We start from the raw sequence: 27782 nt of genomic DNA, 5'->3' as shown, positions 1-27782 counted from the left end.
AAAGCACTATAAATCTGTGTTGAACTCTTTACTTACTTTACTTAATTTAATAGACAAACTAAGCTACAATTGTATATGGGTCACAGCTGGAATTAATAGCATGAAATGATAAATAAAAACACTGTGCTGTCTAAAAGAAATAGCATGAGCCATATCTTTGAATTAATGCATCACATTCATACACACAACCTAAATTGTTATTTTTGTTGCTCTCTGCATCTGTCCCTAACAAGAGTATATTTGGTCTCTATCTGAAAATCAGTTGCACAGCACAGTACTTTACACTCCGTTTCCATGGGAACGTCAACCCTTTAAATGAATGTTGTTTTGCTCAAAAAGGGGTTAAAGTTTGTTTTTTCTCAGCACAATTTTTAAATTACTAAATGTAATTTATAGAGAAAATGGCTCAATGAAAAGTCAATAAAGGCAGTGTCGCAGAGAACTGTAAAATTTGAAATAGCACCCGAATGATATCTTGACCTTCAGAGATTTAAGAGAAAAAAGAGAGGCCACTGAACACATTCTTTCTTCTTTTCTTGGGCATTTTTGTCTTTATCCCTATAGGACACTGAGAGATAGACAGGAAAGTCAGGGAGAGAGAGGGGGGATGACATGCAGCAAAGGGCCATGGGTCGGACTCGACCCACTGAGGCCATGCTTTTTAATCGAACCTTGAATTTAGTCACAGTTATCTTTTATTTAACATCAGTGAAAGCCTGATCCACACCAAATCACAGGACAAACTTATGGGGCTGATTAACAAAGGGTCAGTCTTGCTTTTTACTTTTTTGTTATTTGTTTCAATTACATGTACTTTATGTAAGTGAGTGTTCATTTCAAAGTAAAGTGTAAAGGAGGAGAGGGAAAAGGACTTGCACGTGAAACTAGGGTACAGGGATTAATATTGATAATTCTGTATTCATCTATTGTATACATTTGGCTGCCCAGTTCTGAAGCGTACTGTAAGTCTTGTGCAGTTACTTTTTAGGTATTTATCAAAAATATAAAAAGTATCACTCTAATCCATTGTTGTGAATAAAAACATGATGTCCCTGGTTTTGCTACATTGACCTTTATCCACCGTCAGTCTGACAATGTTATTTAAGTCCAATGTTAAATCAGCAGTTGTATTTTTTTAATAGTTGAGAAACTTTTTGCCAGTAGAAGTACTGAGTTTTTTTTTCGCCGCTGCATGTTTGTGTATCTGCTTCAGCCTGATGTTGTTTATTTAGGATTAATAAGGATTAGGTCTTTTAAAGAGAAACATTGTTATTTAGTTAATCTATCCCCCTGCCTGTGCCTGTCAGGTTTACCTACACAGAAACAATGTGTTCATGTGTATTGGCCTGATCTCTCCCTTGTTTTCTGTGTCCCAGGTTGCCCATGTGGGTGGCCAAGAGGATGGAGGCCATGAGGGCTGTGTGCCTGGCTTCCAGGTCAAACACTACCAAGTGGCAGACAGTGGACCCTTCCAGAAAGGCCAGCCGCTTGTACAAGGTCGGTGAAAATGCACAGAACACACATGTAACTGTTGTGAATCTAACTTTTTCTGACTTGCTTTGAACTTGTTTCTTCTTCTCTCTGAAAATTCTGTCATTCCACAACACAAATCTGCATGTGGGTGTATAGATACATACACACGCAAACCCTCAGTCTACCTATGTGATTCCTAGGATTTGAATAGCATCATATCCAGGTGAGCTAAACAGAGCAAAGCCAGGCTCCCTCCATGTCAAGGTGATGGAGTGGGTGTATGTGTATATATGGGCTGTTTTGTGCTTCACATTCATTAGAATTCATGTGGTTTTTGTTCTAAACGGGAGATAGAATTGGGTGCTTCTTTGTACTGACAACAATAACAAAATAACTTGTGTCTGCAAATGAATTATTCTCCTTGATTGGATGATATTTACAAAACTCTTGTTTTTTTTTTTTTCTTCTTTTGTTCCACCCCTGAAGACAGCTTTGGGCTGCTCAGTTAACTGCGCATGTGTTGTGTGCTCATATACATGTGTTTGCCTCATGACTATTATGCTGCAGCTTTTCAGTCCCAGCACACCAGTTTACCTTGCTCGAGTCGACATAGCCTTCTGAAGAAGTCGGTCCTCGACAGCCTCTGAGTTATATTTTCCTTTTTATGCAGAAATGTGTGTTTGATCTCTGCAGGTTTATAATAAATATATTAAAGATTTGAGTTGAGAGGAAGGTCATGCGGTTCACAGCTGAGGAGTTGTTATTGTGGAGGTTCACTTCTATCTCTGAGCCAGTTGGGAGGCAGCCTTGTCACCCTTTTGTTACTGCTGTGACCAGTCAGGTTCCCCACAGACTCCTGCACTGCAAAACTCAGACCACAGAAGTCCAATCTCAACTCTATATTGCTGCCACAACTTATTGGTCCAGCCTGCCCCTCTGGGACCCTCTGGCAATGCCTATCTACACAGCCTCACTCCGTCTCCACAGAGATCAGCAATAATGTATGCTGGCTAGCAGTCTGCTCCTCTGGGTAGTGAGTCTCTCCACAGAGATCAACAAGAAGCAGTCAGCCACCGGTAGTTGTACTACAGAGCGTAGGAAGTTTTAACTAATTCATTTGCTTAAAAATTCATTCACTTTTGCATTGAGTTGTTGCAGTTTTATTTGTATAGGATGATGAAATACAATGGAAATATGTAAATTCAAATGGAAATAATTTATAGTTTGTTAATGCAGTCTGTCATTTATTGTGGAACTTGTTTTCATTCCATGTTCATTATTCAACCACTTCTTCATTTATTTCATCATCCCACATTGTTCTCCACATTACAAGGCTACATTGGTAGAATGTCATTACCTGCATCAGTGACATGCACATTTACTTCTTTTATGGCTGGAGTGTCATGCAGTGCTTGTAAAGGTGTTCTTACACAGCACAAACTTTTTTTTAAGTGCCACTCTACTGACAGACAGCTTTTCCAATTGAAAATGCATACTTTCCTACCTAGACGGCAAAATATGACAAATCTGAGCATTTTCTCCTTCAGTCTTATTTTTCTTCTTTTTTGGCTTTATTGTGTTTGATTCGGTCAGCCAGTGAGACATTTTGTCATCTGGAGACTCAGTGGTGCGTGTAGTAGGAGACAGAACTCAGTTCTGCTTTAGTGCTCTGCTCTGGGACGACAGAGTGGTTCCATTACCTTGAATATACTCTTGTCAGCAGAAACACCTCTCACCATGGGGGATCCTGCTCCTCACAAGTTATGGACAAAAGCATAGGCATGCACTTGCATGCCCACCACACGCATACATTTACACACACACACACACACACACACACACACACACACACACACACACACACACACAGGGCAACCATATCTATGCATGAAAACTCTGCACACACACAGATGAACGCTTGGGAAAAAAAAGGCATAAGAATTCAGCAATCATCGTGAAAGATGTATAATTTGTGTCTATGGTTATGTCAGTGACTGCGCTGTAATATGTGCATGCATCGATTAGATGCAAGCTTGTTAGCTTAATAACAGCAATCAAGTGTATCTGTTTTTGCATGGCTTGCAATGTGTGTGTGTGTGTGTGTGTGTGTGTGTGTGTGTGTTTGTGTGTGTGTGACTTCAAAGAAAAATGAAAGGGAAAGCCATTTGTTAGCACAAATAATTCTGTGGATTCACCAATATATATGGATTTCAGAGGGGAGCATTGAGACTATATTACCTTCCCACCATCCATTTTGTTAAATTTGAACAAATTGTCTGCTGAGTGTGAACGTGATTCATACAGGGTGCCAGAGGCTGCAGCCAGGCCCAGTGACACATGCAGATTTATGTTAATTCTGCTCAGCCCTGTGCCACCTGCTGTAGACCTTCCTGTGTAATTACCAGTGGAGGGGTGGTCTGTTAGCAAGAGATACCTGTTGGCGTAGACTCGGGTTCAAGGACATCCATCTTGGCTAATGGCCATATCTGAGAAACAAACGCATGCTGTATGCAGTGTGCAAACATTCACTTTTTCTCTGTCTTTTTTCTCTTCTTTACCACTCATCACTATTGTTGTACAATTCCTCTCTCTGACTCTTGCTTTTGCTACTTATCTTTCACTTTTGTCTGTCCTCAATGCACTCCACTCTGGTCATAGCTTACATGAAAAATTGATGCATGTGTAAATAGAAGCAAATGGAAAAGGACTAGGTCACAAATGCCAGTGGAGAGCATTTCTCTCTCTCTCTCACCTCATGACCTCCCAAGAGTCATAATTTCAAATGGTATAGATGTATAGTGGAAGTAGAGACACTTTTATATTGATAGATAGCATGTGTAAGACATATGGTCCTCAGGAGAAAAGGTGAGCTCCATCTCTATCCCTGCTAGATTACATGATTTGATTTTGTAGTCTCAGTGGTGTCATCATTCAATCAGTGGAACTGGACCCAATACACACTAAAGGTTAATCATGTATCCACTTTGAATACTGAAACTGTCAAAGTTTGTCTTCCAAAATCACTTTCTTCCAAATATCTCAATGTACCGATGGATAATTTGAAAACTTACACTAAAATCTGCATTGCTGTATTGAAGTGTTACATAGTTTACCTCACACTGCCTATGGTCTACAGCTCTATTTGAAAACCACTCTGAACAAAGCAGAAATTAATTTCAAAATATAAAAAGCTTAATAGAAAAGCCTGAAAATGTATTTTTACCAAGCTGTTGAGTTTATTCAGGTGTAAGAGATGTTTGACCTGATGGCGAGGAATGCCATTTCTGCTGAATAATGAGTACAATGAAAGATGGACTGCAATTTATCAAACTAGACTATGCAATTTCTGAAGAAACTGCAGTGGGATTGCTGGCTTGTGGAAAAGCTGACACTTAACTGCATTGCTTGCCACTAAAAAGAATGAATTTATTATTTTTTTTGAAACATATTATATATCTGATGATGATGAATGATTGCAAGTCAGCGTAATATCCTCTGTAGCGATACAATCACGATTATGTGTCCGATTGTGTATTTATGGAGTCAGCTAGAAGCACCAATTGAAATGAACACATTAAGACCTAAGCTGCCCTCTAAAAACATGGTCTAAATCATGGTCAAAAATTTTGTTTGAGGGTCTTCTGAACAGGGTTTTCCTAAAAGCTTGATGTTCACTGAAAGCCTTATTACTCAGCCTGTGAGGCAGATAGAAGCATAAAATAACAAGAAACATGAAATGAAAACCCTTTGATTGCTTAAACATTGACTTTTATTGTAAAACATTGGTTTGCCTTGGAAATTGGATATGGCTTGGATATGAAGCACATTCATCACTATTCTCAGTTCAGTCCAATTTTGTTAACGTTTATTGATTTTTCTTCTTTGAATATTGATGAACATTAGGGTAAAGGCAATGATTTAAAATAAAAACCAAAAGTTTAAGGTCTCAAATGGTTTTCATTTCATGTTTATATCTGCTTCAGAGGCTGAGAAATAAAGGTTTTAGTTGCATCGTGTGAATATTTACCTCTCGCTAGCACTGATGCTTGCTCTCTGATCCTCCTCCTCTCTTCCTCCTCCAACATCTCACCCTGAGCCTTGGTTAGCTGGCTAGCAGCTTGGTTGGTTGAAGTCAGTGTCAGTGTCATGTCCAGAATGTTTCCTGACTAAAACTGTATTAAAACATATTTCCTGTGAAAACTGTTGAAGTGTGTGTTAATCCATATGTCTTGTATGTAGCCTGGGAACAATCTGAAGCAGGACTTAAACAGAAATGTCAGTCAAGTGTTTGATAAACACCTCAGAATTTGTCTAATCAGCTGATCCGAAACAGCTGTTTGTGCCCAGCTGCAGTCAGGGGTTGTCATGGTGATTTTAATTGCTTAGTTTTTTTGGCTCTACTGAGGGAGACATGGATTCAGCTGAGAGACACCTCTGGAACTCTGGCTTGCCAATCTAAGGCCGTTAAATCCTATCGGCTAAAGCTTTATATTTTCAGTTTAACACCTTCTCTGTCCAACAATTGTTCGAGACATAACTGAGAAAAGTGTTGTTTTGAATCTCCCGATTGAGCCACACATTTTGAGGTTGGCACCTAACTGATCCTGCACGAATGGTGCAGGACCACCTAGGTGCCAAAGCTGAAGAAAAAGCTGAAGAAAAATAATAAACAGAACATTTTTTGACCTGAGAACAAAATATAGTGGGATCACTACAATCCCTCCAATAACTGTGCACAATGGAATTGATCCTTTATTATCTCTAAATAATAGGCTGCCAATTTAATGTTGTCTGTTTCACTGTAACAGCAACCACTGCCATTAGGAAACATCCTGTAGATGTACAAAAAAAATGTATTTTTTCTGAAAAGAGCTATGCCTTGAGATTGAAGGAGCAATTCAAACACGGGCTTTACCTTTATACATTTTACAGGAAGAAGTGCTACCTTTTAGATTGTTCCAAATACCAAACAGCGTCTCCACAGGGTCGAGATGCATTAGCCAGAGCAGGCGGCGAGTGACATTTACTGAAGAATGAATTAGGTTGTCAGTTCTGAAAAGTTACTTTAATAGTTCTTTTTCTCAGTGGGTTCTGCCATGATGCAGAGAAATACAGCAATGAGATGTATTGATTTTGAGATGGTGTTATAGCTCACCTTAGTTTTGCAAGCTGTTTGTTTCTTGCCTCTCTGCTGCCCTCTCAGAGGTGGCAGTAAAGTTGATGTAGTCTGCTGTCAGCAACATGGCTGGCCGTCAGAAATAATGATACTTCATAATATCAGTAATGCTGTTCCTGTGCAGAAACTGGATTTCTTTGTGAACGTTTATAGCCAGGAGTATGCCTTCTCCAAGAGGCCTTCATAAAAAGACATTTATAATCTGTTAATTTATGCAAACCTTAGGTGAAAATGCAGTTTTGATTTTATGGTGTAATGGGAAGCTATAGGGCATACCATGCTGTCAGCTGATAAAATGTGGAGAAGAAATGAGGAGAGCCACCTTATCTGTATCCTGCAGAGCAAGACCAAGGCTCTGTGAGGCATTCCGCAATCCCACCACCAAACATGATTACTCCTAAAAACATGGCAGCCTTTAGCATTTTCTATAGCATCACTCACATTTCTTAATTAAGCATTCCTTAAGACTTGCTCTAAAAAAGCTTACCTGAAGGAGATGGCGATCCCCAGGCTTGGCATAGCTAGTAAAGACTTCCACTTCGGAAGAAGTCTATGGACGTGGAGCTCTCCTAGCTGGCATGAGGCCCGAGGCCTATTAACTGCATTAAGCTCCAAAGACCTCCTCACTGGCACAATTCTTGTCTCTTGCCTGTGTTCCCTCCGACTTTATCATTGAGGCAATTTAAAAGTACTTGAATTCTGATATAGCCTAGTGGTTTTTGATAAATTGGACAAATGGAACAGCTCTCTCATCTGTTTTATTTTTGCTTCTGTCCTACTTGGCTCCATTTTCTAAGTTTAGGTGATAAAGTTTGCTGTACCTCCTGCTCAAAACACACAATGATATTGTTCAGGGAATTTGTTACACTGTAACCACCACACACACACACACACACACACACACACACACACACACACACACACACACACACACACACACACAGTAAGAAGTATTTATCTTTCATCAAATACTACATTATGCCGCATATGAAAGATGAGTTTTGTGATTTATTTGCAGCTGTAAAGGTTGCGTACTTTCTCAGCTACACTTCATTCAAATGTGGCTGTTCTCATGCAGGAGACTGCTGTGGTACATTGCTTTTCTTCTCTAGTCAGCCCACTAAATACATTACTCACTGCATTATGTGGAACACCTAGCACATCCGTTCAACCCTTTCGTAATGCCACTGAGTACCTCATTATTTCACTACTGTTACTTTAGGCAAACAACCATCAGATGTTCTCCAGTAAAAGACGAATGGCAGGAATACAAGTATTATATTTACCAGTAAGCATAATAAGAGCACATTTTAGCCATCTGTTTATTGATGTTATTCCGCAAAATACCACTGTGTTTCAGGCCCACAGCCAAATGTGTTTTTGTCTTGTGGTATTTGCATAAACTAAAGCAGAAAGTCAATTAAAAACGGAGATTCCCTGCACGGAGATGGAGCGAGGCTACAAACAGTCTAGCTTTATGGTGAGTTAAAACAGCTGTGTCCAACATATTGTTGCTCTGCTCACTAATTTTGGCATCATAACCTGCCTGACACTACCCTCCATCCCCTACTACCACCCTACCCAGTGCCACCCCAAGCATCCACCTACACTACACCTACTTTTTAATCCAGAGTCTGGATGCACGAATTGATGTTCTCACTTGCTCCTCTCTGCATGAGAAGGTGCATATCCGGATCATGTCACTCTCACGCCTGTAACGGCGTAGAATTAATCACTTCTGTAATCCCTCTGTAGCTGGAGTCACCAGGACCAGCAGCTTCTTTTCCGGTGTATTTTTAATTTGACCATAAATCAAGGTGCGCTTTTGACAAATGACTTTAATTACAGGAAAGGCCATTGCAAGTAAGGGTGTGCAGGTGTGTATGTGTGTACAGGTATTAGTGTATGGGTTGGTGTTTTTACATACGATATGTTTGTGAATCTGGACATTGTAGTGGGCATTGTGTTTATTTGTAACATTCAATTGTGTAGGTAAAGAGGGAACCAAGATAATGAAATAATCCATGTGGGTCTGACCCACTGCTAAATTTTTTTCTTTATATGGGTCAACTTGTGACTGGAGGCTACTGGTGGACGGCAGCAGCAAGGGATAGTTAGGAGGACTGAGAAGGCAGGGGGAGAATGATGCTGCAGAAAGACGAGAGTAAGTGGTAGAGGCTGTGGAGAAGAGAGTTGGAATATAAAGCTGAAGTGGCAGCAAATCATTTTGTTGCAGATCACAAATCATCACTGACATAGGAAAATTCAATGACATTAGAATTACGATCAGTTACACTATACGTGGGCCACTCTATGGCTCTTTAAAATGTGATTCATGTGAAGTCATGCAATAGAATTGCTAAATTATTTAAAAACACAATGATATATCTATGATACAATTCAAAATGTTTTCTTCACTCACTCTGACTGAATTTTATACCATGGAAATCCAAAGTAATGGTGAATGATTGTAAATGAGTTGCAGCTAATACTGTAAAAGGTCGTGCATAAACAGTGTAACACAATAGTATTTTCTTCTAAAAAGTGAGATTATGGCTTGTCAAAATCCAGACATATCTGCAGTGCAGTATACTTGCTCTTAAATAAAGCTTTGGTTTATTACAGCTTTTAACTCTGTAGTTTTGGCCATTGTCTCTCGCTGAGTTAACTGCTGACATTTGGGAATTATGGCGACATCACACACACAAAGAAAGAGGTCTGAGGGGCCAAGAAAAACATGGTCAGACAATCATAGAGCTTATTTGGAAGAAAAATGAACTGTCTACTGTCCAATTGAATGTGTACACATAATGTTCCCATGCTTCATTACTAATTTGATGGGTACACTCATTTTCGGTTTTTCCTCTACATAGAGTGGTACACATAATCTGCTTAACATAAAAAAAGACATGTATAGTGAAAAACAACAAGGGACTTTCAGTTACAGTATGTGCTATCAGTCTGGCTTGTTAAAACTATTAAGCAACTTTATTAACTCTAAAATGTATTTTATTTAATTATGTGTACAATATTACTTTTCATGGTGTATGACATGATCAGATGGATATCTCACCTCTCTGTCAGTACACCTGCTGCTGGCTGTGAAGTGGCATCCTGGTCCACTGGAATACAAACTGGCATCAGCAGCCTTGAGAGGTAGCCTGTAGAGGCTGCAATCACAGAGCGTCAGGAGCACAGGGACAGTAGAGCCAAGACCCCATCTGCAATCATGGTGCAACTGGCAGCCGTTTGATATACTCTCTCTCTCTCTCTCTCTCTCTCTCTCTCTCTCTCTCTCTCTCTCTCTCTGTCTCTCTCTGTCTCTCTCTTCATCTTTTCTGTGACTGTCCTTTGTCTCTACCGTTTTCTCTTCCCTGAAGAAGCTCACTCTTACTTCCTTCCTATACTCATGTATACTCATGTTGGCTCTGCCTAACCTACTTAACAGGCAAGAAATTTACATTTCTGATGCAAATTGCAGTACATCTGCTAGTAGGTCTAACAAACATCATTCACAGCACTCCTGGAATTAAAAATAAACTCCACATGTTTAATTCAATGCAGGCTGTTCACTAAGAGGGTGTTCATCAATTAGTAACATGATGTTTTTAATTGCGGCTTTGAAGGAATTTAGGGAGCAGGTTTTGGCAAGCAGATATGAACTGTCAAGATTAATATTATATTATTCTGACCAGACGTTGGCACATCTTGATTCAGAAATCAGAGACCGCAGTCAATCAGAGCAGTTTGCTACAGCTGGGAACCTGCTCGGGAACATCCTGTAGATTTGTTGTTTAAAATAAGAGCTTCTTTTAAAGAGACAGTCTTCTACTTTTGCATAAGGCTGTATACAGTACAGGCCAAAAGTTTGGACACACCTTCTCATTCAATGCGTTTCCTTTATTTTCATGACTATTTACATTGTAGATTCTCACTGAAGGCATCAAAACTATTAATGAACACATGTGGAATTATGTACTTAACAAAAAAGTGTGAAATAACTGAAAACATGTCTCATATTTTAGTTTCTTCAAAGTAGCCACCCTTTGCTCTGATTACTGCTTTGCACACTCTTGGCATTCTCTTGATGAGCTTCAAGAGGTAGTCACCTGAAATGGTTTTCCAACAGTCTTGAAGGAGTTCCCAGAGATGCTTAGCACTTGTTGGCCCTTTTGCCTTCACTCTGTGGTCCAGCCCCCCCCAAACCATCTCGATTGGGTTCAGGTCCGGTGACTGTGGAGGCCAGGTCATCTGGCGCAGCACTCCATCACTCTCCTTCTTGGTCAAATAGCCCTTACACAGCCTGGAGGTGTGTTTGGGGTCATTGTCCTGTTGAAAAATAAATGATGGGTCCAACTAAACGCAAACCGGATGGGACGGCATGTCGCTGCAGGATGCTGTGGTAGCCATGCTGGTTCAGTATGCCTTCAATTTTGAATAAATCCCCAACAGTGTCACCAGCAAAGCACCCCCACACCATCACACCTCCTCCTCCATGCTTCATGGTGGGAACCAGGCATGTAGAATCCATCCGTTCACCTTTTCTGCGTCGCACAAAGACACGGCGGTTGGAACCAAAGATCTCAAATTTAGACTCATCAGACCAAAGCACAGATTTCCACTGGTCTAATGTCCATTCCTTGTCTTTCTTGGCCCAAACAAATCTCTTCTGCTTGTTGCCTCTCCTTAGCAGTGGTTTCCTAGCAGCTATTTGACCATGAAGGCCTGATTCGCGCAGTCTCCTCTTAACAGTTGTTCTAGAGATGTGTCTGCTGCTAGAACTCTGTGTGGCATTCATCTGGTCTCTAATCTGAGCTGCTGTTAACTTGCGATTTCTGAGGCTGGTGACTCGGATGAACTTATCCTCAGCAGCAGAGGTGACTCTTGGTCTTCCTTTCCTGGGGCGGTCCTCATGTGAGCCAGTTTTGTTGTAGCGCTTGATGGTTTTTGCGACTGCACTTGGGGACACATTCAATGTTTTCTCAATTTTCCGGACTGACTGATCTTAATTTCTTAAAGTAATGATGGCCACTCGTTTCTCTTTACTTAGCTGATTGGTTCTTGCCATAATATGAATTCTAACAGTTGTCCAATAGGGCTGTCGGCTGTGTATCAACCTGACTTCTGCACAACACAACTGAAGGTCCCAACCCCATTATTAATGCAAGAAATTCACTAATTAACCCTGACAAGGCACACCTGTGAAGTGAAAACCATTTCAGGTGACTACCTCATGAAGCTCATTGAGAGAACACCAAGGGTTTGCAGCGCTATCAAAAAAGCAAAGGGTGGCTCCTTTGAAGAAACTAAAATATAAGACATGTTTTCAGTTATTTCACACTTTTTTGTTAAGTACCTGTACTGTATATCAAAAAGTTACAGCTAATATGAGTTATCATTTCAATAATGTAATGCTAGGATTTTCTTCTACAACTTTAGTCTTATTTACTTAATGCATATTTTGTGGGTTTAGGAATAATGATCAGTAGGTTTTTTCAACTAAATCATTGTTATGTTTATCATTTGACTTTAATATATATCTGATTCTGTGGTGATTGCTTTAGCTCAGACAGAGCACCAAAGTCATGATGGTATTTACCGAAGTTGCCTCATTCATGCTTCATCATCAGTGGCACATCAATCAGCTCTTTGGCAACCAGCTGACTAGCTGACTAGGTATATTTATACAGCTATACCTGGCTACTTTTACAACCTGGCTCTTCTCACTTTTACTCTGCTGATACACTGATCCCAACACTGTTTGCTGCTGCAGCTTTAGCTCTCCACCCTCCTCCTTACATGCTATATTTTTGGTATTTGTAATTTACATAAGATTTAATGTTCATGTACAAATTTATCAACGGGGGAAGTAGTTCCAGCAAAATCCTTGTTCCTGCTTGGATGCTTCCTCAAAGAGCGGCGCCTTTTCTGCCTGTTTAACTGTATAACCATTTGCAAAAGATGGTGAATTTGTCTATGTGTCTCTGGCTGAAACAGCCCTTTAGAGCATTCTGTTTCGATTTACTGAGAACCCACATTATTTGAACAACATTGTTGAACAAACCTGAGTACAGTGTGTTTTTCTTTTTCCCCATTTCTCCTATTTCACAAACAATCCAGTGAAGTCTGTGGTAAAGAGAGAAAGCAAGAGAAACAATTGTTTGTTGGACTTCAAACAGCAAAGTTGTTAGTGTGGTAGACTGGTTTAAAGAAGATATGGTCATTTTAAGTCTGTCTGATCTACTTTTGGAGAAAATAACCTTTGTACTGCCCTTCTTAGAAACTTTAAATTTAGCTTTGGCTTTGTGCTGTGATAGTTTTTCTGCACTCTGGAGATTAATTTGGCCCAAGACAGCTTCAGTGAGCTCTTATAGCAGAATTTCAGACCACTGGATACCATGTCAATAGAACTTTCCTGGTGTGACAGTTTGAGAAACCCTGCCGATCAGATACGGTCGTTCCATTTCTATAAGCAAGGGTACAATAAATGTAATGATTTTTCTGATGATCCTTGAGAGTTTACTTTTTGCCATTGTACCATTTACTCTGAACATACAATTTATTCAGATAAATGAGACATTGATTTTCATACTGTATATGAAAACATTTGCATGTTGCAAGAACTAAGTCACATGTCATGTTATTAAACATAGGAGAGACCCAACTTAAAGGTCCTAAATGAAGACAAAAAACCAGTAAGGTTCATTGACTTGATCTGTGTGGAAATTATCAGTCAAATGTAAGGTTTGCAGACACTGACTTGAAAAAGGTTTCACACACAATCAAAACTTGGTGGTAGAATTATTTTTACAGTATAAAATGTTATTATGATGAGATAATATTAAAACATAATGCAAAGCTACATTTCAGTAGAATGAATACGTCTGTCAATTTTACCTTTTAGGAGGATTCTTAGTTTATGCTTGTTTAACATTGTCTTTGTTTCTCAATTTGATTGGCTCACTTCCCCAATACATGCTCAGAGTTAATTATTCTTTATGTTTTCCCAAAACATTATGAAGCTGATTTTATGTAATCAGATAATTAGTGTCATCATTCTTTCACCAAGCACTAAATGTGCTCTAGCTCTATGTTTACTCTGTCTTCTGTAGGTAGTGAAAGTGTGTGTTTGTGCGTGTGTGTATCTGCAAATGTAAAACCAGGTGTATGTGTTTGGTTGTGGTAGCACACGTTGTTTTTTTTTCCATTTTCGTTTATGTTTATAGTCTATAAACATGAGTTTTGTCAGTAGCAGCTGCAGAGGACAGCCATCAAACATACTACATATTTTTTCTTTGTCTTTCATTGTCATAAACAAATCATCCACTTGAGTATCTGCCCCTCATTATTTTATAGCCCCCTCTACATGCATTCTTGGTATATTTTATTTCCATGCACCATAAATGCATTTCTCTAATTATGAGCAGGAAAGTTTGGTTTCAGTGATGAGACATAGGCAGCCGTTTTGTGTTATGTTGAAATACCTGTTCCTTCACGATAAGACCGCAAACGTGCACACAGCCAATCCCTGAATGTTCAGGTGTCAGTCAGAATTGGAACTGATGTTTAGTCTACTTTACATTTTCATGCTCCATCTTTGGGTCAAACCTAAAATTAACTGCTTAATAATCTTGCTCACTCACTCACTCACTCACTCACTCACTCACTCACTCACTCACTCACTCACTCACTCACTCACTCACTCACTCACTCACTCACTCACTCACTCACTCACTCACTCACTCACTCACTCACTCACTCACTCACTCATTAACTCACTCAAGTTTCATACCTTTTTGAAGATTGGCCTTGTTTTCATTCTGTCAATATTTTGTCTTTATTCTCTGTCTGTCCTTGTTCAACCAGCATCAGTTTTCCACGAATTGTTGTGGCACAGTCTGAAGCTTTAGAAATCTTTAGTCTCTGTGTAATTATATTGTTGTTATATTGCTATGCTACTTATTAATTGAAGATGATGTCGAACAGATTGTTTTTGTCACGTAGTTACTGTATAATTCTGTTATTGCACACTCTCACACTTTTTTCATATTCTGGTATACGACCAAATCTGAATCTTTCCTCGAGGGGATAGCCAATAAGAGTATTCCCAAAACAAGCAAAACTTTTATCAATCTTTCTTTCTATCATTACCAATGTTTATCCATCCTCTGTTTCCACCACAATTAAAGCTATTTCCAGTAAAATATGTTTTCTTCTATGGTCGTACTTGTGAAAGTATCTAAATAATGTTCAATGTCTTATGTAATAAAACATACTGTATGTCTCAAACACTTTATTTGTGTTTCCCAGATTGGAGATGCAGTATTGCTCCTGCATAACAGATATAACAATCAAATGGAGCAGGAATCAAGATACACCATCTCCCAGTATACTTATTGTGTGTAGATCCACTAATATGCTGGGGTAACTCTCATAGATAGTATAAAACAGTTATCTTTTAAACCTCAAATCCTTGACAGTGCACTTTTGACTGCACCAACAACGGCTATACCTCAACAAGACCTTCAACCAGACATTTCAAGTGAACTGTGCACTCACTAAGGAGATAATGATGGCTGCTGTCATAGAAGTGACAGAATTACTTTATGTCAAAAGTTTTGTTCTCACCCGTATGCTACTTTCCTGTCTTTGGCTCTTAGCCTAGAGCCCAGCATGGCTCCTCTTGAGTGGCCAGGGAAAGTGCTGAGTAACTTGGCCAGAGCCTCAGGGGCTCAGCCTGGGTGTTGCTGGCTTCCTGAAAGCATATCGATCTGGCTGAATGCTTGAATGCATCGCTGGGTGCCCGCGCGTTGCTGGATGTCGGCTTGTGTGTGAAATTACGTTTGCTTATGGATTTGTGTGTTTGTGTGTGACTGTATGTGTGCTTATATGTGTTTGGGTATTCCTGTGTGTGTATCTGTAGCACAGTAACATGCAAGCCTGTTTGACTGACAGGTTTGGGTGTTACTACAGTTGGCAGAAAGTTTTCTGCTTTTTTTTGTGTTTAGCTGTGAAATAGGTTGGCAAATATCCCTTCCTCTGCTTTGGCCAAAATAGACCTGCCATGAACTTACAGACTAAGGATGTCATGAGAACCAACACTGTGGCACATGTCGATGCCAAAATTCTGAAAGTGTGACGGTACTTATTTTTCTGTAGTACCGTAAGTACTGAAGGTAATGTGTATGTTGTACATAATGGAGATGTCATGTGACTGTCAGACTGTCACCTTGTTAGTCAATTTAAACTATGCCTACCTCTTCACACTGGCTCTATAGAGATATTTGCATGTTAGTGTGTGTGCACGCACACATGCATGTGTGCTAGCACTGTGTGTGCAGGAGCTTGTGGAATTTCAATGGTATTGATGCCAACTACCAAATTTCTTGTATCGTGACATTAAAAGACGAATCTGAAGTGTGATTGGAGAAATAGGACGACCGTGTCCCATCCACAGGGCACGAGGGGTCACTGAATGGTTTGATGAGTATGAAAATGATGTGAATCATATGCTATGACCTTCACAGTAACCATATCTCAACCCAATTGAACACCTGGGAGATTTTGGACTGAAGTGTTAGATAGTACTGTATCTTTTCGAATAATGGTGTTCATTCCTCCACTAGAGTCTTGTAGAGTCCATGCCAAGGAACATTGAAGATGCTTTGGTCATACATGGTTGCCCAACACCTTACTAAGACACTTTTTGTTGGTTTGTCCTTTAACTTGTCACCCATCTGTATTTGCACATACGCTATAGGTGCACTGGTACAGCAGTACAGCCAGGATGTATCATTGGAGAGGCATGAAGCCAAAACAAATATATACATGATCACATGTGTAATCTCTGCACCATCTGGCATCTAATCTAAACTTGTGCATTCATCCTTACAAATGAACAATCACAGACTCCACCAGCACTGATGAATATACACAGTTCAGGTTTTAAAGTTATGCATCCAAACACTCAATAGGTAATAGAGTAAATAACTAAACTCATACTCCTGGTCTCATTGTCCGCCCTAAAAGCTCTAGCTACTTATTTCAAAATTAAAGATGGCATCTTAAAGGCTGTCCTGACTTTCAAATCTGAAATTAAGATAGCACAAATTTCGGCTGGACTAAAAGTTACAGCTAATAATACAGAAGGCAAGAGATAAATTATTTTTTTTAAAAGAACTCATTGTTCAGAGAATTGATTTTATTCATCTTGGTGTCATTTGTCTGTGGACCTAATGTGGAAATAATACCATATAAACAACAGGTTAACCAGAAACACAATAAATCACATGACTTAATTAAGAAACTGAGACCTTGTGTGAAGTTTTCTGGTGAGACCAGATTGTGACTTGAGGCTTGGGCACCACAAACTGTACTGATTAAAGCCCATGAAGGCTGTGAGGCCGTGAAGCTTTTTTTTTTTTTTTTTTTTTTTTTTTTTGTCACATTGCCTATAGGAATGCCAATATCAGTTTCAGCTGTTGCATGCTGGGAGCATAAGCCCCAAGCACTGAACCCTCACTGAGTTAAATAACCTGGTTGCTCAGCAATAATATAACTTATAATAATGTTTATTTATATAGCACTTAATGTAGTATGTAACTGTGTGAGTGCAGTAAGCTGCAACAAGCCCAAATGCTCTATAAGGAATGTGAAAGCACTTAGTGAAATCATGTTATGAGGGGCAGAGGCATATCCGTGGATAATGAAGTGCAAAGCTAATACTTAATACAGTATGTAGTGTGTGATTCTCACTTTCTGAATATAATAAAAGCATACGTGTTAATAATGTTGATTAATCAAATCAAATGAAAACAAATCATCATAGTGTCTTGATAGAAAAAAGAAACAGGTACAGTACTTGCTGCTCTGTGTGTGTAAACTTGTTCTTGCCAGAGTTCAGTGAATTATTTATTTTTTCATTCCAATTTTCACATCAGAACACTACGAAATGTTGGTAAATCCCTCAAGCAAAGTCTGCAACACCACAGACTTGAGGAAAGTGTGCATAAAAGGCTCAAAATGTCCACGAGGAAGCCTTCAAGCACTTTCATAGCAGGACGGCCCTAAGCCCTCATGGACTTTTTGTGAAGCACATTAAGCACCAGGCCATTGCCATGCATCATTCATGACTAATCATGGAAATCAACCAAAAACTACATGCTTTTACACAGGGTACATAGTCTGTAAATTTAATCCTCAGAATCAGAAAAAACTAAATGATCCCTGCAGAGAAATTTGTTACAATTACACAGCACACAGTTAGAAAAGAGGAAATGAATAAGTAAAAAATTAAAAATGAGTGCCTATAGATAGTAACATTAACATACAACATGTCCAGGGTCCTATTTCCTCTGGTAGAGTAGGCCACAAACTGTGAAAGTGGGGAGAATCTTGTCCAGAGTCTCACGCTAACAGAGCGAATAACGTCACACACGGTTGCCAGGTCACAACAAAGGGCTGGATGTGGAGCACAATCAAGATAGTGTGTAAGATCCCCGTGGATATGATAGTACTGACGTAGCCCCATGGTTCGATGTCTGGGCTTCAGAAAGTTGTTGTCTCTATTTTTTTTCACTGTTAGATTTATTTTTGTCTGCCTGAACCATCTTAAAGTTATGGATGCTAGTGATGGGATCCAGAGTATCTTCTGCCATGACTGTGAAACACTACACTCACTGACGTCCCTCTGATTCTTCACTAAGGCTTGTCCATCTTATTGTCCAGTGATCCCACAGTGATCCCACATTACCCAAGATAAAAGAAGGAAAATACGCTCTTCTCCATCAGTCTCTGTTGTCTGGACCCACCTCATCACTGTATTCCCTCTCTGCATCCTCTCTGTGTACTCCTTGTGAGGAGATGCCATTTAAAAAAGTTACCAGTAAAAATATAAAGTTGTAAAGTATGACAAAAGAAGAAAGGTAAAAAGTTGAAAAAAATAACAAAACCAGAAGGAACAACAACAACAGGCTGCATGCGCACAACAAAGCCCCAACCAAGTTTAACATCAGGTCCAGGGAAAGTGGTGGAAGCAGCATCATCAAAATATAATATTTATAGCTCCAGTTAATTTAAAGTCAAGAGCACAGCACTGCTGCAGTACTCAGTGAGTGTCAGCGAGTGGTCACTGACACTCTTTCTATGACTCAGAACTTTCCCCTGCTGCTCCTGTAGCGCCAGATGGTCTCTCAATCCCAATCATATGTTTCAAAGCATATGGAATGACTTTTGCCCTCTAGAATTTATTTTGGCACTGAGTTCAAAATGGCTATTTTAGGGCTGATTATCAACAGTGTGACCAACACCACCCTATTTTCACATATTACCCTGTGATCCCTCAGGACATTTGTCCTCTCCTGAAAGTCAAATTGATCAGGTGACATGTTCAGATTCCCATCACATTTTCCCGTGCCTCAATAACTGGTTGTCTGGCTGGTTTGCTGGTACATCGTAGTCAGTTTTGAGGCTGAGATGACTGACAGTCTTTATACAGTCTTGCAGAGCAGTTGGAGATCATCTGGGTCATTGTATTGGCTGCCCGGTGGCGCAGATGAATGACTAAGATCTTCATTTCTGTAATTTGCTGATATACCAATTAAGCACCTGCTGCACTGAGTATTGTCTTTTAATATCTGGTTTGCTAATGATGCTCTTATGCAGGTGTCTTAGAATTACTGCATAGCTGTGAAACTGATTGACCATTTGATGTGTATTTATATGGCTATTGCAATGATTTTGTGTGTCTCCATTCTGCCAGGCTATCTTACTATCATCAGCTGGCATCCATCCCTGCCCCAGCCCTCTTTGATGAAATGCTTTGCCCTGCCACTGACAAACAAACACAGGCTGACTGAAGTTTGTTATGGTGCGAGAATAAGCCTCACTCACTCCCTTCAGATCTGTTACTGTGGTTAACCTTGTCAAGTTAAGCTTCTGGGGATCTCAATCATGTAGATATGCTGATACACTTTCACATATTTTCACATAAAAACTGGTTGAGGAGTGCAATGATGGGTTTTGAAATAAGAATTTAAATGAATTCACATTTAAGCAGATGTAACCTTGAAACAGGGAACTTCAAAGACCAAGCCTGTAGGCCTAAACATTTCCAGCTTGCATGTAGACAGCAGGATGTTTACTGTTGCTGTCAGAGTTATGAATGCATTTTATTTACTATGGAAAAACCTTTTCACCAATGGGATGACAAATTTGCTGATGGGATGCATGAAATTAATTAAATTTAAGTGAACATTGTTTGCTTATGTTTACCTTCCTCTACTCCCTTTACACTGAGAAACGCAGACAGGTTCACTCAATTAAATCATACACCAGCGCAGATATGACACTTAAATATACGCATATGTGAGATGAATGCTTTTCCTGTTAGAAATGTGTGACGCGCAATTCCCTGTCTTTATCTGCCTTAGGCCTCATTATGAAGTGCTGCTGGTAATAATGAGGGCCTGATTTAGTGGGTTTTGTCTTATGTTTGGGTTTGTGACTGCGATTGAGTGACTGAGCGGAGAGGAGTCAGTCTGTGACTTTGTTTGCATCCTGATGAACACGGATGATTATAAACAAAAGTATTGCAGCCCGTCGGGGGGAAATACACTTTGCAATTATTGCAGAGGAAAGATGCTCAGAAAACCTTGCTAAATCTAAGCTCAAGGTTCTTTCTTATTTGCCTTTTTTTGTCAAGGATGAATATTATGATTGGAAATATCCTAGTTAAATAAAACTGTGAGAAAACCTCCGGCAGATAGATGGATGGATAGATCGTTAAGTTGAATTTTCCAAAGTCCTTGTTCCATCAGGTAGATGAATTACACTGCAGCAATTTAATGCTGCATGCAGTTAAAGAGCAGCAACTCTCATCATTGCAAATGTATTCTGTTTAGAAATTACTCAGCTATTTAGCATGGCCTGTCTCTGGCAATGAAGTCACAGCATCTGGAGCAATGCTGATTTCTGCGGCTGAAAATCCACCTGTGCTTAACATGTATCATAACATCTGGCCAAAACTAAGAAGCAGGGCTGAAGCGTACTTCAAGCCTAAGTGGCTGCTGCCTACAGTGGAGACATTTCTTTTAAGATAGGATACAGTCCACTTTATATTCCCTTGGTTATTGGTGATTTTTGCCATGCTAAGGGTCTGTCAATCCACCGCATTCATCCAGACTGAAATACCTCAACAACTATGGGATGGGTTGCAATGACATTTTGTACGTATATTTATGGTCTTCAGAGAATGAATCCTGCTAACATCGCTGATCCTATGATGATAATACCACCACAAGGTTGACTTTTGATTTTTTGTGAAATACAACAACTATTACATCCTATTACCATAGGATTTAGTGCACATATCCATGGTGTCCAGAGGATGAATCCTAATGACTTTGCTTATCATCCGAGGTATACATTGTTGTTTCAAGTAAAAATCTCCTTGACTATTGGCTGGTTTGTGATTTAAAAGAAAAAAAAAAAGTCATTCATATCCCCCTCAGGCTGAATTGTAATGACTTTGGTAATGCCTTGATATTTAAGCATTCAGTCAAAGCACTGCTAGTACCTAAACACAGCCTCACAGAGCTAAATCATGGTCTTGTTTAAAAGGTAGATAATGAGAGGAATAATGATAGGATGAAGATGTGTAGCAGCTTTGGCTAAGTGGGATTTGAAGACAGTTGTACTGTATGTGACCATGATACAGTTCACGTGGAGCTGTTCGAGCATCAATTATGCCAGATAAGACCTCTGGTGTTAGCTTTAAATGAGACTCACAAGGTGAGCATAACCCTGAGTCTGGAGTGAAAGAGCACTGAGCTGGCCCTCATTATTTCACCATGATTACTCTATCTCTCACTCACTCTCTTATTTCTCATTTGTCTCTTTTACCGATTTTCAGTAGCAGAAAGAGACAAACAGCAACCTCAGTGTATGCACAACACTGAATGAAGCATCTCTGGATGTTGACTGTGATGACGAGGAGTCTAACAGATCAATGTAACAAATCAAATCGTCATATCACCAGTCCAGTTGCTATATTTAGCACAGCACCAAACAAAACCTCTTCATGTACATGGTGAATGATGGTGATTCTGATTTAAATGAGACGACTGTGGTCCCAGATAGCTTCGACTTTGCACTGTTTGTAGAATGACTTCAACTCAGCTGCTAAGCTGTTAGTGACTGATTTATTTTGTAAGTGCCAGCTTATCATAATCAGCTTTTGCACATTTCTAAGCTGGTGATTCAACACAATCTCTGAACCTCAAGTAGATAATTTTAAGAATGTCAGTGCTGCACATTGTAACTTCTCCACTGTTTGACAGTTTTTGTTGTAGCCTAAAATAGAAAATAAAATGCTAACAATAGAAATATGTTTCACAGGGCATAAGTTGATGGTGACATTCTATAGCCTTGTTATTTGTCAGAACACTCGAGGGACTCAATGTGTGTCATGATTAGCTAGTTATTTTCTGTTGGCTGAAATGAATTGTACATCATGACAAAGAGGTGCTCAAAAGGGAAATAAATGGATAAAATAATAATAAGATATTGTGAGAATAAGGAGATAAACAACTTGTACTGCACTCATCAAAAGTTAATAATGTTGTTTTAACAATCTGAAATGCAGTCACTTCCTTTTTAATGGACAGTACCATCAAAGGTACATTTCAAAAGCTGTTGGTCTTCACTGCCGTTTTGTGTGAGACAGTAATGAACCCTGGGTAGTAATATGGGTAAGAAAAAGACAAATGTCCATCTGGCTTCTGATACAGTTTACAGAACTGATAAAGCTTTTGTCAGAACTTTGTGTGAGTGGTTCTCCAGGATTTGAGTGACGCTACATTCATGCAATGTCGGCAGAATGGGAAGAACAGGATTATTTCAAGGTGGTTAGCCCTACAGTGAAACTTGAAGTTACACCAGGTAAACAAGCTAAACTAGCTATTTTTGTTGTGTATATTTGTAGTAGTTACCAAGTCAAGCTAGATTGAAAAACATTGGATTTTATTTTGTTGTAACTGCTAGTGGTGCTGCATTTTCAGCTTTTTCCTCAAAAGTTTGCTGAATTTTCACCAAGTGGAAGATATCATCAATGTCAGAAAATCCCCATATCAATATCATTTCATGATATGAAAAGAATGCAGCATGAAACAACGTCCCCCACATTATGCTTACTACTAATTGTCTTATCTTTTGCATTTTGTCAGGAAATGCATTTCCTGTCTCGATATTGTTCCCTCGCAATGTGTTTTGAGTGAAGATGGTGCTACGTTTTTTGTCATTTGCAGGGAGGTGGTTGGAGTGATGCTGGTCATACAAAGCGGTCCCCATGTAGGTTAAAGGAATGAAACTAAGGCTAAGGGTTGGTTTCTTTTGTGGTTTCTTTTACATATTCTCAACATAAACATAAAGACTTGCAGATAGATTCATTAGCAACATTTTGTCATGAGAATGGTATTATTTGTAACAGTAGGTCACAGGGGGTCACAGTTTAACTGATGCTTACACTCTACAAATCTTGGTTGATCCAACATCTTGTCAGGACGTTTTCTCTGTTTTTCTTTCGGAGTTTGGTGTACATTTCAGAATAATACAACCACAAATAATGTTCTGGCAGAGCATAGGAAACTAAATTTTGTTTTACATTTTCCTCTTCAAGGCATCATCACATTTGTTTCTCAAACAAAGTGGTTTCTTTACACTGTCACCAGGGTGGAATTTATTTCAGTTTCTGGATGTCCTCTAGATTTTTTGTACAATAGGGTTTGCTAAATGTGACACAATTTACCATCGGACACATATATCATACCTGCAGTCCTGCATGCATAAATGTTAGTATGCACAGACCACAGTTACACTGACAAATGCAATATATACAGTTCCCCTGCTCTGAGTGACATGAAAAATACCATTTGGTTGGCTAGCAACTCAGATTCTATACACTGTCCTGTTTCACCTGATGATTAACAATCCTACATCTGACAAATTGGGATTGGTTGGAGTGGCAGTAAAGGTGGAGGTAGGGGGTCTTAATCATGCATTAAACCCAAGATGAATGATTCTGCCAGCAAGACCCCCCTAGTTGGCAAAATCTGTCAAACTGTTATCTTCTTAGATGAATAGCCCAAGCCTTGTTACCACTGAATCCCAGTAATGGGTCTTATACAATGCCCTGTGATCGGAAACTCTTGGGTAAAATGCAATTCAGGGTGTAAATACATTTTTAAAAGCAGTTTCCTCTCTTATGCCAGGTGATTATTTGAGAATGGTGTTCTCCTGAGCCTTTTTTACGAGGCTGAGCACACTCTGTCTGGTTAGACACGGCAGCTATCAGCTCAAACACACCCGTGCTACCACCTTTGAGATTACTGCTCTGATTCCCATCTCTCCCATCATGGAGACTTGACATTTAGTTACAAGAGAGAAAATTGTCTTCAAAACACCTCAGAGGAAAACTTCAGTACTTGACAAAGGAGGGAAAAAAAATCTAATTTATGGGCTGACAAAAAGAGTGGAGCCAATGTAAATACACATGGATAATGTTTGCTGTCTCAGTATGTTTCTTAATCTTTGAGATGCAGAAAACATGATTGAAGATTTGTGTGTAGGTGCTTTGTTTTCATTATTGATGAACATTTAATGTTTGATCTTTTAGAATGTAACTGATGTGACTGAGTATAAAGCTTACAGTTAGTTCTTGATGTAGAAAGTTATTTATCTTCATGGAAGGATTTTATGTTACATTTCTGACAAAGACATCGCTGGATGTTGCATGTAATTTGTAAGACACAAAATGTGCAAAAAGAAAGGTGTAGATTGTTCTGTAAATTCAATTTTTCTTATTAATTCTCAGTTGTAATCACTAAACACGTCGTGTATACATTTTTTTCTAAAAGCTTAAATTAGAACTTTGAAGTGGTGTTTTTGGTGCTAAGAAAGCTGATGGAATAGGCAATCAAGCCTTAAGTAACCATGGCCCTGTGTGTCCGAGTTTCTGGTACATTTGCTATTCACAGGCTCTATGGGAGGTTCTGGGCTGAAAGGAACTTGAATGTCAATCTTGAGGAAGAAGTTGCACCCCCACCCTCCTTCTCCTCCTGAGGCATCAGTGAGGGATTTTGGAGACCCTAATCCATGTTGTGCAAAGTTGTTTCAACCCTGAGCCAGCACTCTGAAGAAAGAAAGTGGGTGCGTGGTGGTGCTGGTGGTGAGCCGGGGTAACTTGCGTTCTGTCATTGTTGCCTGACTTCAAAGCCGCCAGCTCACCATGCTCTCTTCTGAAATTCCCCAAAACCTTACAACATTAGAATACCATCAAACACTCTCCGGCTGCCTTTGAAATGCCACTGACACTGTTTGGCGCAGCAATTTGCAGGCTCTAATGAGCGCGCCCATGTTATTGAAATAAATCTGAGGCTTGTAATGGGAATGGAAATGAACACATCTTTCATACTTTGCCTTAGAAGTGAGAGTTAAACATTGAGATGGAGCCTTGTTTTCTTCGAGAGTAGGTTGTTGACTTTGTAGCTCTTGCTCAGTGCCCATTGTAGCCTTGCCTTTCCTGCCATTTTCTTTTTTATGATTGTCCTTTCCCTTGTTTTTTCTCCCATCCCTCTATTCTTCACTCCGTTATTCTTTTCATCCCCTCACCCAGATGGCAGAAAATGATTCTGTCCAGAGGGAAGATCTTGAAATGTCTGCAGTGAGAATGATAAAAGAAGCCAGACTAAACAGTCACAAAGGTTAAGTGCACTAAATGAGAGCTTTGATAGACTTCAGTCTATTGATTTTATAGTGAGAGCAGCACTAACCATGGACTTGATTCCCATTTCTCTTGTGTGCTGGCATGATGGGAGATAGACGTGTATGGATTGCGTATAAATCAGACATGCAGCCCTTGTCTCTACATGGTAAAACGATGGGAAGAGTGGAGGGGTAAGTAGACATGGAGATGAGAGCAAGTGGGTAGTTAAAATGTTTTTGGGGAAGATGAATTAAAACTTAAAATCACGTAAAGGTCGGCTTTGCGTTAATGCACTTACTGGCTCAACTGAATACCCTCGCCTTGACGCTGATCCATAAAATCAGATGTAGTTGGATAAGTAAAGTTGCAAACTTGAACAGCTACTTTGTCAGAAAAGTTTACATTGCAGCCAAAAACATTCAAACATTTAATAACAATAATAATTAAGTCAACTAATAATTGCCTTATTTTTTTTTTAAACTGGGATTGGATATCATGCTGCATGCTGTGCAAGTAATTTTACACACAAAAGACACACAGTAGGACACAGTGAAGTTTGTTACTTTGCTTAGAATTTGGAGTAATGAACCCATCAGCAGCAGCTCCAGTTAATGCATTTTTGAGTCAGTAGTAAAAATATTGCATTTCATATGACTGCTTCACAATTAAAGCCACCCAGTGTTATACCAATGTAGAACATTTAATGTGAAGCAGCAGCAGGAAATGGTTAGTTTGCATTAGCAGTAACTTAATACAGCTCTCATACTGTCAGAACAATAAACAGTGACATTGATATCAATGTGATTTGTAAAAGTAATGCTGCACCCATGCAGCTTTTCTTGTAAATCCCTCGTGTAAGAGTCCACCAGAAAGAATAGAAACTACAATTAAGACACGTAATTACATAAATACATTAACTGACTGTTGTTGAAAACAAATAGTATGAGAAATTGGGTTTTGTTTCATGAAATTCTTAAGGATGGTAACTTTTTAAAGAGCAAGTATTCCCTGAAAGCAGTTTTAAAATAATATTTTTGGCTGTTTTTTTCACAAATACAATACTTTGTTTGGTTGCCATCCACTAATATTGATCCTGCATTTTTACAGGAAAACTGTAGGTCAGACTATTTGTGCATATATAAACTATTTGTATTGCAATACATTAAAATACATTGTATTTGTAAGGCAGTGACCATTTGATCATCAAGACAGTAACAGTATATTGGTTTTAAGTTTTAATGAGCTGGTTCAGCAGAGAACGCTCGCATACTTTGTACTGTGTATGTGAACTGTGCTTTATACTCAGAGAGACACCACTGATCCACAAGGTACTCAAAGATGACCTCAGTCGCACTGTGAACAGGAAAGAGAGACATTCAGATCATTTGTGAAGAATTTCCTTCACCTGGTCATGAGAAATCACCAAGTTGTCATTGTTACATTATCATTAATAATGATGGCCATATGGAATATCCTTTACATCATGTTTCCATTTACAGGAAATATTTGATTTCAAACAGAATTCTCAAAAATATTCAAAAATAAATAATGAAGACTTATATAGGCCACCATATGTCTGTGGCAGGAACTTGGAGGCTTGAAATTATTTTGCACTTACAGACCCACGCTGAAAGTCGTACAGTCCCATTTGATTCTTGTTGCACTTGCTTTGGTAATAAACAGCACATGTACACATCCACTTACTCCAGGACCCATCCCTTCAACAGCATGAAGTATCATGGGAGGCTGAGGTAAGGAGGAGGCGAAGGATGAGGAAGGGGAGGATTGTCAGGGCTGAGGATGCGGAAAGACATGGGGATCATGTCACGACACCAAGGGGAATGTGCGAGAGAGATAAAGAGAGGATGAACATGATCAGAGGGGATAAAGCCTGGTAGAGTCCTTGGCGATATCTCCCTCAGTCAGAAAAGACAAGCTCACATGTGCACACGTCACATGCACATTACTTAAAGGTGACACTTTTCTCCTCCTGTACCTTAAATCCTTTCCTCCTCCTCTAGCTCTGGTCCTCTAGCAACTGGGTGCCACAGCATTCTCTGTAGCAAAAGCAACAGTCCTGCAAGAGCAAGTCAGACACATTAATACGTATACAATGCACAGCAAGTTATGCAGTGGGTCATAAGTATTGCAGCAGGTTTGTGTGAGTAAAGATAACTGACTTTTATTGTAACCTAGCTGATGGAGCCATTCAGAATATTCTACTCTTCCTTCGTGGTATCTGCTTATCTTCAGGGCTTTCGTTTATATCTGTGAAACACTTGTTTTTGTGGATCATTTTGCAATTCCTCAAATTCTTCTTTACAGTGCAGTGCATATTATAGTGAGAATGTGTCATATGGCAGATTTTTCTTG

General features: G+C 39.4%; 1 protein-coding gene across 1 annotated transcript in view; it reads left to right on the top strand.

Moving 5' to 3' along the window:
• The window catches only part of cdh13 (cadherin 13, H-cadherin (heart)), a 310913-nt gene that overhangs the window by 84095 nt on the left and 199036 nt on the right, over positions 1 to 27782 (top strand). The window contains exon 2 of the mRNA XM_087177984.1: positions 1377 to 1497. Within this exon, the coding sequence (XP_087034110.1) occupies positions 1377 to 1497 (121 nt within the window). The remainder of the gene's footprint in view (positions 1 to 1376; positions 1498 to 27782) is intronic.

This window comes from Seriola lalandi, unplaced genomic scaffold, assembly GCF_002814215.2.
Source record: "Seriola lalandi dorsalis isolate HSWRI2012SDOR001 ecotype SW California unplaced genomic scaffold, Sedor1 jcf7180002054671, whole genome shotgun sequence".
Classification (NCBI taxonomy): Eukaryota; Metazoa; Chordata; class Actinopteri; order Carangiformes; family Carangidae; genus Seriola; species Seriola lalandi.
Note: the sequence above shows the minus strand (reverse complement) of the source record. Positions and strands in the feature narration are given on the sequence as shown.